The sequence below is a fragment of the Mytilus edulis genome, chromosome 2 (genome assembly GCF_963676685.1).
Source record: "Mytilus edulis chromosome 2, xbMytEdul2.2, whole genome shotgun sequence".
In the NCBI taxonomy this organism is placed as follows: domain Eukaryota; kingdom Metazoa; phylum Mollusca; class Bivalvia; order Mytilida; family Mytilidae; genus Mytilus; species Mytilus edulis.
This window is the reverse complement of record NC_092345.1, coordinates 52,684,834-52,702,985: the sequence shown is the minus strand read 5'-3', so window position 1 is coordinate 52,702,985 and position 18,152 is coordinate 52,684,834. Positions and strand designations below refer to the sequence as shown.

At 32.7% G+C, this 18,152-nt stretch overlaps 1 protein-coding gene across 1 annotated transcript; it reads left to right on the top strand.

Moving 5' to 3' along the window:
• Positions 1–317: 317 nt before the first annotated feature.
• On the top strand, positions 318–17,916 carry LOC139510231 (arylsulfatase B-like). The gene is made up of 8 exons (XM_071296712.1): positions 318–683; positions 4,042–4,228; positions 5,585–5,754; positions 6,942–7,053; positions 9,883–9,978; positions 11,164–11,407; positions 13,900–14,051; positions 17,212–17,916. Exons 1-8 carry the CDS (start codon positions 411–413, stop codon positions 17,475–17,477), a joined length of 1,500 nt encoding a protein of 499 aa, XP_071152813.1. The 5' UTR covers positions 318–410; the 3' UTR covers positions 17,478–17,916.
• The last annotated feature ends 236 nt before the right edge of the window (positions 17,917–18,152 follow it).

Sequence of the window (18,152 nt, the reverse complement as noted above, 5' to 3'; positions counted from 1 at the left end):
GCAACATAGTTAATAACACCATATAGAAAAAACATAGAACTCATTTTGTCATAAGACACTGTCAAACATCCATACATACTATCCACACTCATCTGTGTCCACACTTGTTTATTTAAAAAAAAAAAGAAAAAAAAATGTAAGGCAAATTGTGAATGGTCTTTCTACCTTTCTCCCGTGAGGCTGCCTTGCATATATCTGGTTTACCGCCAAACTGAGCACATGTCTTTTTGGTTGTTTCTGTCACTGGGTGGATAAGACTGAATTTTTTTAGATAAACTTCGAAATTAAAAAAAAAATCTTCGCAAAAACGATCTTTCCAGTTTACCATTTTGTGTGTTGTATGTTCGGTAAATAATCAAATCTTTCCATTGTTTACATCCGGTTTTTCATAATCACATGATTCCAACAACATGTTGCCAACCGATCTCAGGATGCTACTTCAAATACTAGCGGTTTACATTGGAATTTCGCTTTGTCAAGCAACAGACAAAGTTGATTCACGCCCAAACATCATTTTCATATTGGCTGACGACTATGGCTTCAACGATGTTGGTTATCATGGGTCAGAAATCAAAACACCAAATCTTGATAAACTGGCCAGTGAGGGTGTAAAGTTAGAAAATTATTACGTGCAGCCAATATGTACACCCACTAGATCCCAGCTTCTATCTGGAAGGTATCAGGTGAGATTTTTCTAGCCCCAAGGTACCTTGGGAAAGTACATTATAGTCTTTATTTGTAATGCATTTCAGAACTATTTCATGTATTTCCTTTTGTGATTTTGTGTCCTGATGGTGGCTAAATCAGAAACTCACTCTGAACATGGAATACCAAAAGGAATTAAGCTAGAACTATTCTAGTCCAAAACATTATGATGAATTGAAATGTTTTTTGTTGTTGCTGTGAAGCCTTCTATGTCATGTATATGTCCTATAATATAAGACTATGCAGGTTCATATCATGTACTAGTCCAAGTAATTATGACATCTGGCGTAGGAAGGCGTCCCAGAAAAAAATTAAAATAGCCTTGCCAGACGTCAATTATTTGGACTAATCGTGTACATTCAACGATTTTTATTGGATTTTTTTTTTACTATCAATATTGAAAGATCGGAGTAAGACTTGATTGTTCAGATAGTAATTTAATAATGGCTGACAAATATACAAGTGATATGGCCGTAGCAACGTAACGTAATAAATGTCGAGAATACCGCGGGAGTCAAGACGTCGCAATTTACCGTTATGTATCTAGGGTTGACGTCAGTGTGCGACGTCGCCTTAGCAGTTATGATATAATGAAGTAAACGTCAAACTGTATGGTTGTATTGTTTTCTGTATACGATATTAGAAGTTAGCCTCGACATTTATTGTGCCGTGACCAGGATGGAAATGATGGACTAGTTTGTTCCGCTATTATTCGAACCAAAACTGGAACCACATCACGTCCGATCGTCAAGTTGTATCCCCTTGAACTTTGTACAGACATCGAAACATCAAAGGACGAAGAAGCTCGACAGAAGAAAGAACCAAGTGCGACCACAAGCCGGATATTGCCAAACCGAGAAGCAGCCACAAGAGCCAGGGAAAATATTAAAAAATGGACTAAATAATGCGTAACCTATTAACTGTTCAGATTTATTATGGACTTTTACGAATATGCTTGATTTAATTAGCTAAGTGCAAAACCAATTATTTGACTATGTGAACAGGTGCGCGGAAAATATAGACACTGTTAATTATCGAAATAGACTCATTGTAAACGGAAAGATAACTAGTCTGGAAGCTTGTGACTGTGCTAAAGTTTTAAGTTTAAGTTTTGAATTTAAGAGACAGTAATTTTAATTTTTTTTTTCTTGATTGTAATTTAATTTTGATATTTACTTTTCGCCGCCTGGAGAATGTCGAGAATACCGCGGGAGTCAAGACGTCGCAATTTACCGTTATGTATCTAGGGTTGACGTCAGTGTGCGACGTTGCCTTAGCAGTTATGATATAATGAAGTAAATGTCAAACTGTAGGGTTGTATTGTTTTATGTATCTGTCCATACCTCTCTTGTAACAATGAAATAGCTTTGCCGTAGTTAGTGTTTGTCATAGCAAAACCTGATATGGTCTGAAACGCTTCTCCCTGTAGAAGTGACTTTAAGTAGTTAAACTTCTGTACGTCGCTGAGTGTTGGATTTGTGTGAATAGATGTCTCATATGAATCCCAAAAGGATTGCCAATCTAGAATATTCCCTTTAAAAGTAGGCAAGTTCAACTTTGGTAATTTGTGGTATTGATTATTTGTGCTAGAAGACGAATGTAAACTTGGAATATGCATAGACGGGTTCGTAGTAGGAATAATCTATGATATAGCGGGGTTACTTGTATAAAACGAGGCTGCATTCGATGGAAACATGAGATGTCGACATGAAACAATTGGCGTGCGGGTTCAATTGAGAGGAGTCGCTTGCGGGTACACTATTTGCTGTAGGTGAAATCAAGGTATGCATGGGTGTATCAGAGGGAGTAATGTTACTAGCTTGAAAAACGGTAGTATTGACGGGTAAATTATGACTTTTCGCCGCGCGGAGAATGTCGAGAATACAGCGGGAGTCAAGACGTCGTAATTTACCGTTATGTATCTAGGGTTGACGTCAGTGTGCGACGTCGCCTTAGCAGTTATGATATAATGAAGTAAACGTCAAACTGTATGGTTGTATTGTTTTCTGTATACGATATTAGAAGTTAGCCTCGACAATAATCAATATCCCGAAGGTTTGTATGGTGTTTTCCCGGAATAATCTAAGATATTACAAATATCAGTCACATCAAAATATTGAAATAGCTTTTCAGAATTTAAAGACAAGAAGAATTATATAGTGCCAAGAAGCGTTGAGAGTGACAAGCACTGAAGCAGAAAAAATAATGACAAGAAGACAAATTGAGCGACAAAATAGTTTAAAACTTTAAATACTATAATATTAAAACAAAAACAAAATGTAGAAAAAGTGGATTATAATTACAGTTGATTAATTTCTGTTTTATAAAGTTTCAATTTTTGTTTTAGATTTAACTGTTTTAGAGTTATGCCCCTTTGCAAAGGGAAAAAAATGCTGAACTTTTCGTTTCCGTTCTCTAACTTTAGTTTGCCTCAACCAAATAGTATGTAACCTATACACAATGCTTATTACAATGTACCACAACAAACAGATCAAGTTGGAATTTGGGTGGTGTCACTATAACTATTTTAGAGTTATGTTCCTTTACAAATGGAAAAATTGCTGAATTTTTTGTTCTGTTCTCTACTTAATTTTGCCTCAACCAAATTTTATGACACTTATATACATGTAATACTTATTACCACAAAACTCAGATCAAGTACAAATTTGGGTAGCATCACTTTTACTGTTCTTCAGTTATGTCCATTTAAAACTTTAATGATATGCAAACAGGGGCATCATCTGTGTCCCATGGACACGTTCCCCATTTATTTCAAACAATATAATACAGTCCATGATTTTTAAATAATCATTTAATCATAAAATATTTGGTCTGGTAATCAAATAATCACTATAAAAACGGTCAAGTAATCACATAATCAAAATCCCTATGCGGCGGCTCACCTATCGTTAAAGGTTGTACAACAACCTATATTGGCTAACATCTATAGCATTTGATCTCTAGTTGTCTCATTTTCAAATCATACAGTATCTCCAAATTTTACATTTGTTTTAAAATACATATACATATATATACATGTACCAGTAATGATAAAATGAATCTGTGAAAATGAATACCAGTGGCGGATCCAGAGGGGGGGGTTCCGGGGGTCCGCACCCCCCTTTTATTTTGGCCGATCAATGCATTTGAATCGGGACATGTTTTGCACCCCCCCTGCACCCCCCTTTGTCCTGGGCTAGCACACCCCCTTTCGAAAATTCCTGCATCCGCCACTGAATACACATGCATGCTTGAAGATTATGTGACAAATAAAAAGGCGAAAGTTCATGAAGTTAAGTACCAGGAAATTCATTGAATGTTTTTTTCCTTCTTCAGATTCATACTGGATTGCAGCATGGAATTATATGGCCACTACAACCAAGTGGCTTACCTTTAGACAGTCCAACCATAGCTGATAAAATGAAACAAGCTGGTTACTCTACTCATGCAGTTGGAAAATGGCATCTTGGATTTTATAAGAAGGAATATTTGCCTACAAGCAGAGGGTTCGATTCATATTACGGTGAGATCTTACTATAAGTTTTTAGTTCATACATGTATCTGCTTGACCAGACTACCTACCAATAGGAAGTTTGAATGAGTATATGATCAGTACTTAAAAAGATCTCATAGACTATTTTAGAATGCTTTACTATTTCAGGTAAGGATAAATGTTTTTGTTTGTTTTTGCAGTTATAAGAAATTTAATTGTTGTGGACCCCACAAAAAGATCAATTAAACATAAAAAGTTTACATTACCTAGTTATGAGCCATAGAATCAGCTAATGATGATAGAATTTTAAAGGCAACTTTTTGAAGCACTCATAAATGTTGAACTTGACCAAAGTGACTATGACATTCGGTGCTATAGGGTTGCCTGGCAATGTATTTGTTATCTTAAACTAAACATTACATTGCAGTTCAAATATTATATCACATGCTAAAATTACACCAAAAGCCAATTCAATTTTGAACCTTAATGAGTTATGAAATATTTCATGTAAAAGTAGGACCTTGGATTTAGGTTATGGACCTTTCAGTTTGGAGTGTCAAAAGTTCTGAACCTTTCAGTATCAAATGTTAATTTGAACCCCTGAAACATAAATGGAAAGTGAAAATAGATTTAATCAGTTCAATTGGTCTCTAGAAGAACAACTATGAAAATTTGACAACTTGTCCCCCTTTTTGTCTCCTTGATGCCGTATTAGACTTTTCATCAGGACAAATGAAAACACTTGAAAAATAACCTCTGGCTGATCCCTATAAGGAATTTTTCTGCATTGTTTGTTTCATAAAAATACACTTGTTCTTAAAAAGAAAAACATAATATAATTTCCCATTTTGTTTAACAGTAAACCTTTACATAAACTAGAGACCCATTTTGAATTTAATATTGGGATTCAACTTCAAGTAACAATATTTATTAAGAATCTTTTCACAGGAACATATCTGGAAAGTTTGATTTCAGTTGTAAGGTAAACAGCAATTAAAAAACAACCTCAAAACAAATTTGTATTTAAAACATCTATTTAAAGATACATGTACACATGTACCTGGACATTACAATCCCTTATCCAGTGGACATATGCCATAATCAATTGAAAAGTGTTTATTATATATTTTTAAGTCAAGACCTGATGTTATTTTAGATATATATTAAACGCTAAAAAATTCAAGAACTGGGTAAAAAAAAAACAGTCTGTAAATGAAGAAAAAAGTGACCATAATATTAAATTATGAGGCTGTTAATATAGGACAGACAATAATCATCTAGACATCTTTTGATATTTTGTATTCCTGGGATGCTGTCTAATTTACATATTACCCACATCTCTTAATTTCATATGTAATGATAGAAGTTTGTTCTAATCTTTTCCAGGCTATCTCACTGGTTCAGAAGATTATTTTAAGCACTCAAGATGTTATGGTGGATTTTGTGGAATGGATCTCCGTGACAACACAGAACCTACAAGTGCTGATGGGAAATATTCAACACACTTATTCAGTGAGAAAGTCATAGATATAGTGAACAATCATAATTCTGAGAAGGTAACAGAAAAAGTAATGTTAATTTATAATTGAGGCAGAGGAAATTCCTTATATATATTTGTTTTTAAAGGGCTTTATCAGCATCATAATAAAGAAGTTTCATATCTTTACACAAGGAGAGATTTCAAATAGGATTGACCTTATAATACTTAATTGTCATTTTTTAAACAAAGAATTACATTTTTTTGGTATCACGTCGTCGGTGTCCTCGTCAGCATCATCGGAAGACGGATGGTTTCCGGATAATAACTTTAGTATAAGTTAATAGAAATGAATAAAATTTTAAACCCAATGTTTATAACCACAAAAGGAAGCTTTGGATTGATTTTTGGAGTTATGGTCCCTAAGGTTTATGAATTAGGGGCCCAAGGGGCCCAGAACAAGCATCTAGTTTCAGGACAATGAGTTGTGTATAAGTATTTCAATTACTCTGAAATTATACCACAATGTTAATTACCATCAGTAGAAGTTTGGGATTTATTTTAAGGGTTATGGGGCAAACAATCTAGAAAAAGAGAGCCAAAAAGAAGCATTTTTGTAGTTTCAAGACAAAACTTGTGTAAAAGTGTATGAATCTTTCTGAAATTATACCACACGATTCCATACTACCAAGGGATGGTTCAATCTAATTAAAAACCGATCTCTCATCGCTCCCGTTTTCTGATATGTCGCGAGGGAGATCTAACGAAACCCACTTTGAGGTCACATGTGAGTGAACTAGAAGTTATGAATTTATAATGATATGCAAATGAGTTGATGACCTATTAATAAGCCAATCAAAAGAGTTTATGAATTATTTTGACTGACGATTTCGTGGTAAATAAAATGAGTTACATCCCTTTGCCTTATGATAAACTTTCAAGATCGTGGAAGACTCAATTTCATTGGTCGAAAAAGACACACCTACAAGGTCACTCACATGTGACCTCAAAGCGGGTTTCGTTAGATCTCCCACACGACATATCAGAAACAGGAGCGATGAGAGATCGGTTTTTAATTAGATTGGGGATGGTTAGGATTGACTTTGGTGGGGTATGGCTCAAACCAATTATGAATTATTTGTTATAATACATACAAAAAAATTATAAATTCTGGTATGTGTTGTACAAAACAATACAGAAAATCAGATGTCTTAAGTAAAAATGCTATCTATATTTAAGCTTTTATTATTCTATAAAATATTTCAGCCATTGTTTATTTACCTTCCGTTCCAAGCAGTACATTCTCCATTACAAGTACCAGAAGAGTATGTTACACCCTACGATGACATTAAGAACAGAAACAGGAGATCATATGCAGGTACTGTAAATGCAGAAATTATTACAATGTATTTAGTATTGCAAAAAATGTGACAGGGTAATAATCCAAATAGTTTAAACTTGCATTTTGATGAATTTTTTTATATAATTAAACAGGATTTTTCTCAATATTACGAAAATTAAAATGTCATTTTAGTCTAAACTAACAAAATAGCAATAATAAATGCACATAATAATTTCTGAATTTACAGTTATTCAACATAATTACATTTTCTGGTAATTACTTTTAGTCAAGAAAAAAATGTGTTTTATATTCCCAGATTTACATTTGATTTTTTGGGCTAAAAGATGTTTGAATTGTGTCAAGTGATAAGGTCTAGGTCAAAATATTTTCCAATTTATGCAATATGAATATATGTCTCTTGAAGAAATTAGTATCTTGTCAACATAAAAGTAGACTGAATTAATTTAAAACACAAAGTTTTTTTTGAGAAATTCAAGTGTACCAGTATTTGTTTTTCTTTGTTAAAAAGTCAAAATAAGAAAAAATTAAGATGAAATCATGTTATCACAGTGTCATAAAATTGAGTAGCTTATGATAAAGTCAAGGGACAGTAGTTGGATTATGTCACAGATTTTTGTGAAATTTTCCATACTACAACTAATTGAACTATGAAAAGTTAGTGCATATATCTCTTTTATTTTCTGAAATATTACTGATTGTGTTCGTTCAAAAATTGTGAATTTTTGATTTTTCTTAAAAAACTATTTGTTGATGATACATAATCTTCTTGTTAATGATGTAAAATAAGGGGAGATAACTTCTATTATGTTTTTATACGACCGCAAAATTTGAAAAATTTTTCGTCGTATATTGCTATCACGTTGGCGTCGTCGTCTGCGTCGTCGTCGTCGTCCGAATACTTTTAGTTTTCGCACTCTAACTTTAGTAAAAGTGAATAGAAATCTATGAAATTTTAACACAAGGTTTATGACCACAAAAGGAAGGTTGGGATTGATTTTGGGAGTTTTAGTCCCAACATTTTAGGAATTAGGTGCCAAAAAGGGCCCAAATAAGCATTTTCTTGGTTTTCGCACTATAACTTTAGTTTAAGTAAATAGAAATCTATGAAATTTTGACATAAGGTTTATGACCACAAAAGAAAGGTTGGGATTGATTTTGGGAGTTTTGGTTCCAACAGTTTAGGAATTAGGGGCCAAAAAAGGGCCCAAATAAGCATTATTCTTGGTTTTCGCACAATAACTTTAGTTTAAGTAAATAGAAATCAATGAAATTTAAACACAATGTTTATGACCACAAAAGGAAGGTTGGTATTGATTTTGGGAGTTTAGGTCCCAACAGTTTAGGAATTAGGGGCCAAAAAGGGACCCAAATAAGCATTTTTTTTGGTTTTCGCACCATAACTTTAGTATAAGTAAATAGAAATCTATGAAATTTAAACACAAGGTTTATGACCATAAAAGGAAGGTTGGTATTGATTTTGGGAGTTTTGGTCCCAACAGTTTAGGAATAAAGGGCCCAAAGGGTCCAGATTTAAACTTTGTTTGATTTTATCAAAAATTGAATAATTGGGGTTCTTTGATATGCCGAATCTAACTGTGTATGTAGATTCTTAATTTTTGGTCCCGTTTTCAAATTGGTCTACATTAAGGTCCAAAGGGTCCAAAATTAAACTTAGTTTGATTTTAACAAAAATTGAATCCTTGGGGTTCTTTGATATGCTGAATCTAAAAATGTACTTAGATTTTTTATTATTGGCCCAGTTTTCAAGTTGGTCCAAATCGGGGTCCAAAATTAAACTTTGTTTGATTTCATCAAAAATTGAATAATTGGGGTTCTTTGGTATGCCAAATCTAACTGTGTATGTAGATTCTTAATTTTTGGTCCCGTTTTAAAATTGGTTTACATTAACGTCCAAAGGGTCCAAAATTAAACTAAGTTTGATTTTAACAAAAATTGAATTATTGGGCCTCTGTGATATGCTGAATCTAAACATGTACTTAGATTTTTGATTATGGGCCCAGTTTTCAAGTTGGTCCAAATCAGGATCCAAAATTATTATATTAAGTATTGTGCAATAGCAAGAAATTTTTAATTGCACAGTATTCAGCAATAGCAAGAAATCTTCAATTGCACAGTATTGTGCAATAGCAAGAAATCTTCAATTGCACAGTATTGTGCAATAGCAAATATTTTCAATTGCACAGTATTCCACAATAGCAAGAAATATCTAATTGCACAATATTGTGCAATAGCAAGAAATTCCAATTGGATTTCAATTGGAGTTATCTTTCTTTGTCCAGAATAGTAGTTGAATCAACTTAAATCATTGTTTTATACAATATACAATGTATATTCACTTTTACTACCAACTGATAGATTAAAACAATCTTTACCATTCAGTGATAACAAGCACTTTTTTTACATTTTAATATTTTATAGATGTATTTAAATGAGTAGTTATTGTTGCAAACTTCATTAGAAATTTGAATTGAGATCAGTTTTGAAATAAGGGAAAGGGGGATGTGAAAAAAAAATTGGAGGGTCAATTTTTTTCATTTCAGATTTCATAAATAAAAAGAAAATTTCTTCAAACATTTTTTTGAGAGGATTAATATTCAACAGCATAGTGAATTGCTCAAAGGCAAACATTTTTTTTTAAGTTCATTAGACCACATTCATTCTGTGTCAGAAACCTATGCTGTGTCAACTATTTAATCACAATCCAAATTTAGAGCTGAATCCAGCTTGAATGTTGTGTCCATACTTGCCCCAACCGTTCAGGGTTCAACCTCTGCGGTCGTATAAAGCTGCGCCCTGCGGAGCATCTGGTTTATAATTTTATAGGTATGGTATCAGCAATGGATGAAGCTGTCGGTAATATAACTGAGACATTTAAACAGAAAGGAATATGGAACAACACACTACTTGTTTTTTCTACTGGTATATAACTTGTGTAGTTATTAATTTTTGTTGTTGTTGAGAAAAGACATTTTCAATGTCCCTGTCTGGAAATGATTAAGATAATCATCATTTATAGATGGCATATAAAATATGCTACATGTTTGAAGATTTCCTTTGACTTTCTTGTCAAATTATTAAATTGCAAATATTTCTAAAAAAAAAAAAAAAAGATATAAACAAATCAATCTGAGTTTCTTCAATTGAAATTCCAAAATAATTTGCATCACTGCTTTGATTTTTTCATTGAAGTCTTTTTGAAAATTCCTTTACGCTACTTATAAGTTGGTAGGAATAGCACATATAGAAAGGCTACCTGTGAAGTCATAAGATTTTCAACAGGTTACATTTCCCCATTCAATTTATGACCCATTCAATAAATATGTGTTCACAAAAAAAAACATCCAAGCATATGTTCATGAAAATACATCATTACCTACGGGTTCATAATAAAAACACCAATACCTATGTGTTCTCAAAAATGAATATTCAAATTTTCTAATTAATATCGCAAATAAATTATTAGGGACTAGCAACTCTTATTTGTAGTGGTTATATATCCTGTTGTGAAGTCTGTCAGTCTGTAAACTTTAATATAAACATACATAAACTTTGGTAAAAATGCTTAATGTTTTTAACAACATGCCTGTTCACTCTCAAAATTTGCATACAATTTTAAAATGGGCACTTTCAAAATCTGCCTGCAACTTACAAAATGCAGACATTGAAGATCAGCAATGCCTATCGAGTTTCAAAGGTCACTTCATTAATTTGTGTTTAAGTCCTTTGCATCCAATGCAAGTCACAATTTGTGTTTAAGTCCTTTGCATCCAATGCAAGTCACAATTTGTAAAAGAAAACCATTATAGGTCAGAGTACGGACTTCAACACAGACCATTGGCTCACACCTAACAGCAAGCTATAAAGGGCCCCAACATATTACATGTGTAAAACCATTCAAACAGGAAACTAAAAGTCTAATTCTAATATATATAAAAAAATACATTAAACAAAAAACACGTATGAACCACATCAATAAATGATAACCACTGAACATCAGGTTACAGACATAGGACAGGTGCAAGCAAATGCAGCGAGTATAAAAAAGTGTATTTACTTTAATTTGTTTTTATTTCATATTTAATACTCCTTTTTAATTATGATTAGACAATGGTGGACAAATTCTTTCTGGAGGAAATAATTGGCCATTGAGAGGATGGAAACACTCTCTATGGGAGGGTGGAATGAGAGGGGTTGGATTCGTTCATGGTAATATGCTGAAAAATAAAGGAACCAGTACAAAAGAATTGATGCATGTGACAGACTGGTTCCCTACACTGGTTGGTCTTGCTGGGGGAGATCTCAATGGAACAAAACCTCTAGATGGCTATGACCAGTGGAAAACGATCAGGTTAGTAAAAGAATTAATTTCAAAACAAAATTTCCCATTCCAAAAAAAACACATGAACTTCCTAAACATTTGCCTTTTAAAAAGGACCACTGTTACCATGGACATAGGGTATAGCGGGAAATTTCGCTCGTTTTTGCTGATAAGACAAAATCGCCAAAATAAATTTCGCTTATTTAAACCGGCACATGCAAAGGTATTGACAACAGTTTTGAATCTGGCAAAATAATAACCATCAAAATATTCTAATACCTTATTCAATAAAGATCACAAAATTTTACACCCGCGAAAATAACCCACTATACGGTATGTAAGAAATTGAAAAGTACCAAACTTATTGAATCTCCACAGCATTTCTCTAATTTATGTGATATTTTCACATTTATTGAGGTGTGTGGGAAAAATATTTCTTATCACTAGTGAAATGTCCGTTCTCAGCAAATGAAATTTTCTTGATTTCTTCTAAACTTTTATATTCCCCTTTACGGGACATATTATGGTAGTTAGTTAGTTAGTTATTTTAAACATATTTATAGTGGATTGGGAAACAAGTTATTGCAACTTATATTACTTTCCACTTTACGGGTGCGAGTACTGCCTTGTAGCGGCATTAGCCTGCTCTTTTTTTAAATCTACAAGGGTGTCTTTTATGTGCAAGAGATATTATGGTATATCATTGACCGTCTGTCTGTCTGTCGTCAACATGTCAGACATTAACTCAAAAAAGCTTCAACCAATATGTATGAAACTTTGGTGAATTGTGCATATGTCGTGTACATGTTGTTATTTTGTACAGGTTATTACCTGTACAAAAACTTTGTAAGTTAGAGTAATTACTTATATGATGCCATCATACAAGTAATTACTTGTACAAATATAATTGTACGAGTAATTACCTGTACAGTTTTTGTTGAGAAAAATATAACTTGTACAACTCGGTATCTTCTAGTTTTATTTGTTTTTCCCTTCCATCTGCTTTTTAAGTAATATCTTCAGCAAACATGACACTTTGAGCATATTGGGCTAAACAACCAGGTGCCACTAAAATACTGACTTCTGGTACAAAGTGACAAAGTCATTGAAAGGAATGAATAAAATGAAACTCTTCTTCCAATTATTTTGAATTATTATTTTGTCAAACAATTGAAATATTAGATTGTTCTCTGACAGTTGTATTTTAGTTATAATCATTTACATTCTTGTTTTTGTTTATGGAATTGCACAATTCTTAATCATTCAGACCAGTGTCAGTTGTTCATGAAATCATCATACTCATAATGTGAGCATTCTATATTTTTACGGACATGTGTCTTTGAGGTGGAAGTGGTCTATCATACATAAATTAAAGCTCTAGCCAAAGAAGATATTCCCTTCAATTAACACTATGCAGGTTATGTGGAGCTTCCAAAAGTAAAAACAATGTCAGTGAGTTGGTAAGCCACTTCAGGTGCTCTCTTTGCCATTTACGGGCGCAGTCTACTGAATTTTGTACAGTGATCCTGACGGTACATGATTGATAATCAAAATGGTCTACCTGACAGTATAATCTTTGACTTTGACCTGACAACAAGCATTAAAGACTGTAGTAATGATAGAAGGAGCGACCTTTTTAAAATATTCACATATATGAGTGAAAATCCTATTAATTTCTTTGCTTATATTGGCAAATTTGTGGTTTTAAAGTGTGCTGTTCTAATCAGAGGGTAAAGTTGATCAACTAAACAATAATAAATAATTTCGTCTCCTTTGCAAATGAGTTTATTAATTCCTGCTACATTCAAAACATCATGCCATCTTAAGAATTATTTTTGAAGTGCTGTCTTTTTGGAACTTAATTTGTACCGTGTCCACACTATAAAAATCTGCACTGGGTTCGCCCTGGTTTATGGCGTCCCCCCTTCCTAAATTTAACCCGGATTAACTCATTCTGGTTGAACCCAGTTTAAAAAGGCATAGTGTGGACGGGGTATTGGCTTCCTTTACATTACTAAATTTCACCATGAACTTTCTTTTCTATGATGTTTTCCATTTTCATCCTTTAATACCCTACTAAACTGTACTAAATGGCCACCATATTTATCAAATACAAATTACTAACATGTTACAAGTTTATACTGATGTGCTTATTATAAATTATTTGTTTAAAGTGAAAGTTTTGTAGTATACAGGAAATAGGCCAAGGAAGAATAATGATTTGTACAAGTTATTATCTTTTTCTCAATAAAAATTGGACAAGTAATTACTTGTACAATTGTATTTGTACAAGTAATAACTTGTATGAAGCCATCATGTACAATATGTTTGTACAAGTAATAACATGTACAAAATAATAACATGTACACAACATATACAAAAGTTCAAGATTCTTTAATGGATATATTAATATTGCTACAATTTTTTAAACACATCTTGTTGACATATTTAGATACTAACAATATTAATCCACCAGAAATCTACTTTCACAAAATAATATATTATGTAAATATTTATTTCAGTGAAGGGGTGGAAGGTCCTAGAAAGGTTCTTCTCCATAATATAGACCCATTATTTAAAACAGTTGGTGAACCGGCATACAATGACACATTTGATAGTCGAGTAAGAGCTGCCATAAGATACAAAGATTGGAAGTTAATTACAGGGAATCCAGGTAAATTATATACAGTTTAGACTTGAATTACTAATCAAACTACATTTTTAGGGGTAAAATACCTCAGAGATTCTGGATCAAGTCATTTAATTTTCAGAAATTGTTAATTTTCCTGTTAAATAAAATTTGTTAATTTTCCTGGTAAAAAAAATGATTGAAAATATTTTGAAAATTCATAATCTTTACTAAGGTCAGAGATTGATAATTTTGTGTGTGTGTGTGGGGGGAAGGGTGGTTGGGGTTCTCTTTGAAAAGCTTATTTAACTTCAATTTTTAACTGTGATATTGTTAAAAGGTTTAGAATATGGTTTTCATAATAAAACAAAATCAACCTTAAAAATTTCACTATGCAGAGATGTTTGACAATTTTTTTGATTCAACTGTTTTTGCTCCAGTGTTTACAGTACCCAATCTAAAGCCATCAAAATTATATGAGTAGGACTCAGAACCGCTATGGTACTCCGAACTGCGATGGTCACTCTGAAGTGCAATGGTCCACGCTGAAGTGCGATAGTTAACACCCTGAAGTGCGATGGTGACATTGTGACATTAACTTGTTGATATCTACGCTAGGGCGTTCAAGGGCAAAATGAAAACAAATATTTAGCGTTTATATCTATAGGATAAAACTAAGCAGGGTGCATTTCAGTTTATCAAAGTTTTGACAAAACTTAGAAATTGATAAAAACAATTATTCTACTATTTTAGGAAGTACACGTAGGGAGCAGTCAGGTTAATTTCGACCTACTATGTTGCAAACAGTTAACCACAATAAAATAAGACTAGAGTTAGATGTTCTTACGAATCAGTATTTATCTCAGGGTTAAACAACTGTATTAACTTGATTAGCAAAAACATTGCTAATACTCTCAATTATTATTTTAAATTGTCCACATAAAATCAGGTGAAGCTTACTTAAAGATAAATCAATATTACTATTTTAAATTATATTAGTATACCTTATTTCAGTGCCATTAGTTTGCGGCATAATTCAGAACACTGTATAGCCTATTTTCTGACCAAGTTCATCAAGTTGCAGCCTAGTTGCTCTCTCTAATTTGCTGCTTGAATGGTTAAAAATATTCTGTTAGGGACTTGAATTGTTCGTTTCTGTCATCGATTGTTTTTTTCCCTTCAATAATCCTTTTCGAGCATGAAATCTTCATCTACAAAACCCTATCCTTCTATTTGCAAATCAATGTTGTATTTAAACGTTATATAATACAATACTCAAACATCATGCAAAACCATTGTACTTTGACGTGGACCATGGCACTTCAGCGTGACCATCGTACTTCTGTGTCCCCATTGCACCTTCGAGTCTTACATATGAATATGAAAGTATTTATCAGTTTTTGGGAAAATAATATTTTTAAATAGTCAATAACTGTACTTTAATTTCAAATTTGTGTTTATCTTCTTTCACCTGATAAACGGTAAAGCTAAGGCACTGTCTTTTCATCATACATTCAGAGCTCCAGATAAGCTGCGTATTTGCGTGATCACGCAATACAAATAATAAAAAACCCAATGCAATTGCCCATTGCAGGGTTCAATAACCCAATTAATTCAAAAGAAAACCCAATTATATGCCCAAACCATGAGTTCTCAACCCTTTGATTGACTACTTTTTGCGTTATTTACCCTTATCTGTTTACAGTCGTCGCGTAAATCTATGTTTATAATATTTAAAATTGGAAATTTCCTTTCGTTCTAAAAATAGATCCCTGCATCAAGTAGCTGAAATGGGTCCCTGTTGGAGTTTTCCGTTGCTCAATAGGTACACGTGTTTTTGAAAACATTTCGGTCTTCTCTGCGTTTATCCAATTAGCGTGTGTCATTTAGTCATAATTTTTTTTGCAGTGCTCGAGATTTATCATAACATACATTGAATTAAAACGAAAGTGAATGTCCGGTAAAAATATTAAATAGAAGCATGTTTTCTGCTTCTTTTGAAAAGCTGAGGGAAAGTTATGATAACAAGACTCAGCCAGTGTTTTAGGAAGCGTCCATCGAAAGCACGGGCGTGTGTGCGTACCTTCTAACGAGAACATTGCTTATAAACACGGGGTTTCGTCAAAAACGAAATCAGTTGGAAAAAGTGAACGGCCAAATCAATTATGATATGATAAAGCATGAGAAACCAAAAGTTCTAATAAAAGACAACTAAACCCAGATTTATATAAATTGAATAAACCAAAATCATTCAAGTATAATTAGAGTTTATGTAGTATTTTTTTTTTCATTTTACGGTTAATTAATGAATACACACATAGGCACTGGTCTCAGAATTTATTATATAAAGGTGCAAGACGAGTGCCTGTGAATACACATATCCATTTTTGTGAGAAAATACAAAACTGGCAGAAGGTTTGGAACGGGACACAAATTAAACGTACAATTGCTCCTCAGTGAATAAACCAAATAAAACAGCTAAACAAAAAAAGAAACATATTTAAGATGGAAAAAAATCTGGGGTTGATATTGCCTAAATATTCAATATTGTGTTGATGAAAAAACCCAATACATTCAGGAGCTTGGTGGTGAAAAACCCAATTTGATATTAACATGAGGGGTGAATTGGAATTGATAATGCAATTATAAAACTTTATCACCCAATTATATAAGAAAATGGTGGGTAAAAAACCCAATTTCTGAATTCTTATCTGGAGCTCTGATACATGAAGGCATGGGATTTTTTTCTAATGACAACTTATTCTTGTGATTTTAGTTATATAAAGAATAAACTTTTATTAATTATATACAGGAACAAAAATGTTTTTAAAGTCAAAGTCATCTCTTTTTTTTCTAACTAATTTTTAATTAAAACAAACTTCTCTTTTCACTTCTCCTCTGAAAAATATGATTTTTCTCTCCAGAAATTAAGAATCAAACATTAAGTAATAAAAAGAAACCCAAACTCATTACTTCTACTATTGCAAAAATGTTAGGAGAAAGATAAATAGCTGGTGCTGAACATGAAAGGTTTTTAATTACACAAGTTTACATTGGATGTTCCTTGGAACTTCATTGTATTGAATTCTTAAACATTATTGAATTAAAAAAATAACCCCAAAAACATTTTATTTTTTGTTTTACATACATACACAAGCAGAATGACAAAAACTATATTAAATACATGCTACCTTTATCTTTTCAGGAAATGGTAGTTGGATACCTGAACCAACCTCACATCTCTCTGCCATATACCAGTATGAAAGTGAAAAGAAAAATCTCTGGCTGTTTAATATAGCTGAAGACCCAACTGAACATACAGATTTATCCAATAAATATCCAGATATTGTAAAAACAATGTTAGCCTTGTTACAAGGTTTTAACCATACTTCCGTCCCATGCTATTATCCTAAGGAAGATAATAGAGGCAATCCTGAACTTCTTGGCGGCTACTGGGGACCATGGATGTAATACCATAGCCTAAATATTGTGTATTAAAAGTACCAGGACTTGTGCAATATGTTGCATTTTCTCAAAACAAAGTTTATATTGACTAATATAGTTTGCAATTCTAATTGACTGTAATGATGTTTGCTATTCTAAACTACTTAACCTTATATTTTGTAGAATACTTTTTGTGTGCTCATTGTATGACAGAGGAATGAAAATCTTGTTGTTATTTTATAGGTGGTTTACTTCAATGAGGTGATGGTATGATTTTTGAATATTTTGTCTCTCCTCTAAATGAATCTCACTTGTATTGTTTTTAAAATACATTCCACATATATAACTATGCATTTTGTAGACGGAGCTTAATATAATATTTTTCAATTATTTTTTATTAAAATATTTTTTTATGTTACTTTACAATTTCTATATCATATGTTAGATTAAAAAAGTTATATACTCATTTGTTATGTTGACCAACATTTTAGCCTATAATGAGAGATTGGTGCAACAGATGTCATCCTTGTCGTCCCACCTATTTAACATATGCAGGAATCAAATCATGACCTATAGTATCCTCCTATATTCCCACCAATTAAACATCAGGAGGGGTCGAATCAGGACCTTTAGTATTCTCTATACGTACAGTTCTGCCTATTTAACATCAGAAGGGATTGAATCAGCACCTATGTTATCCAA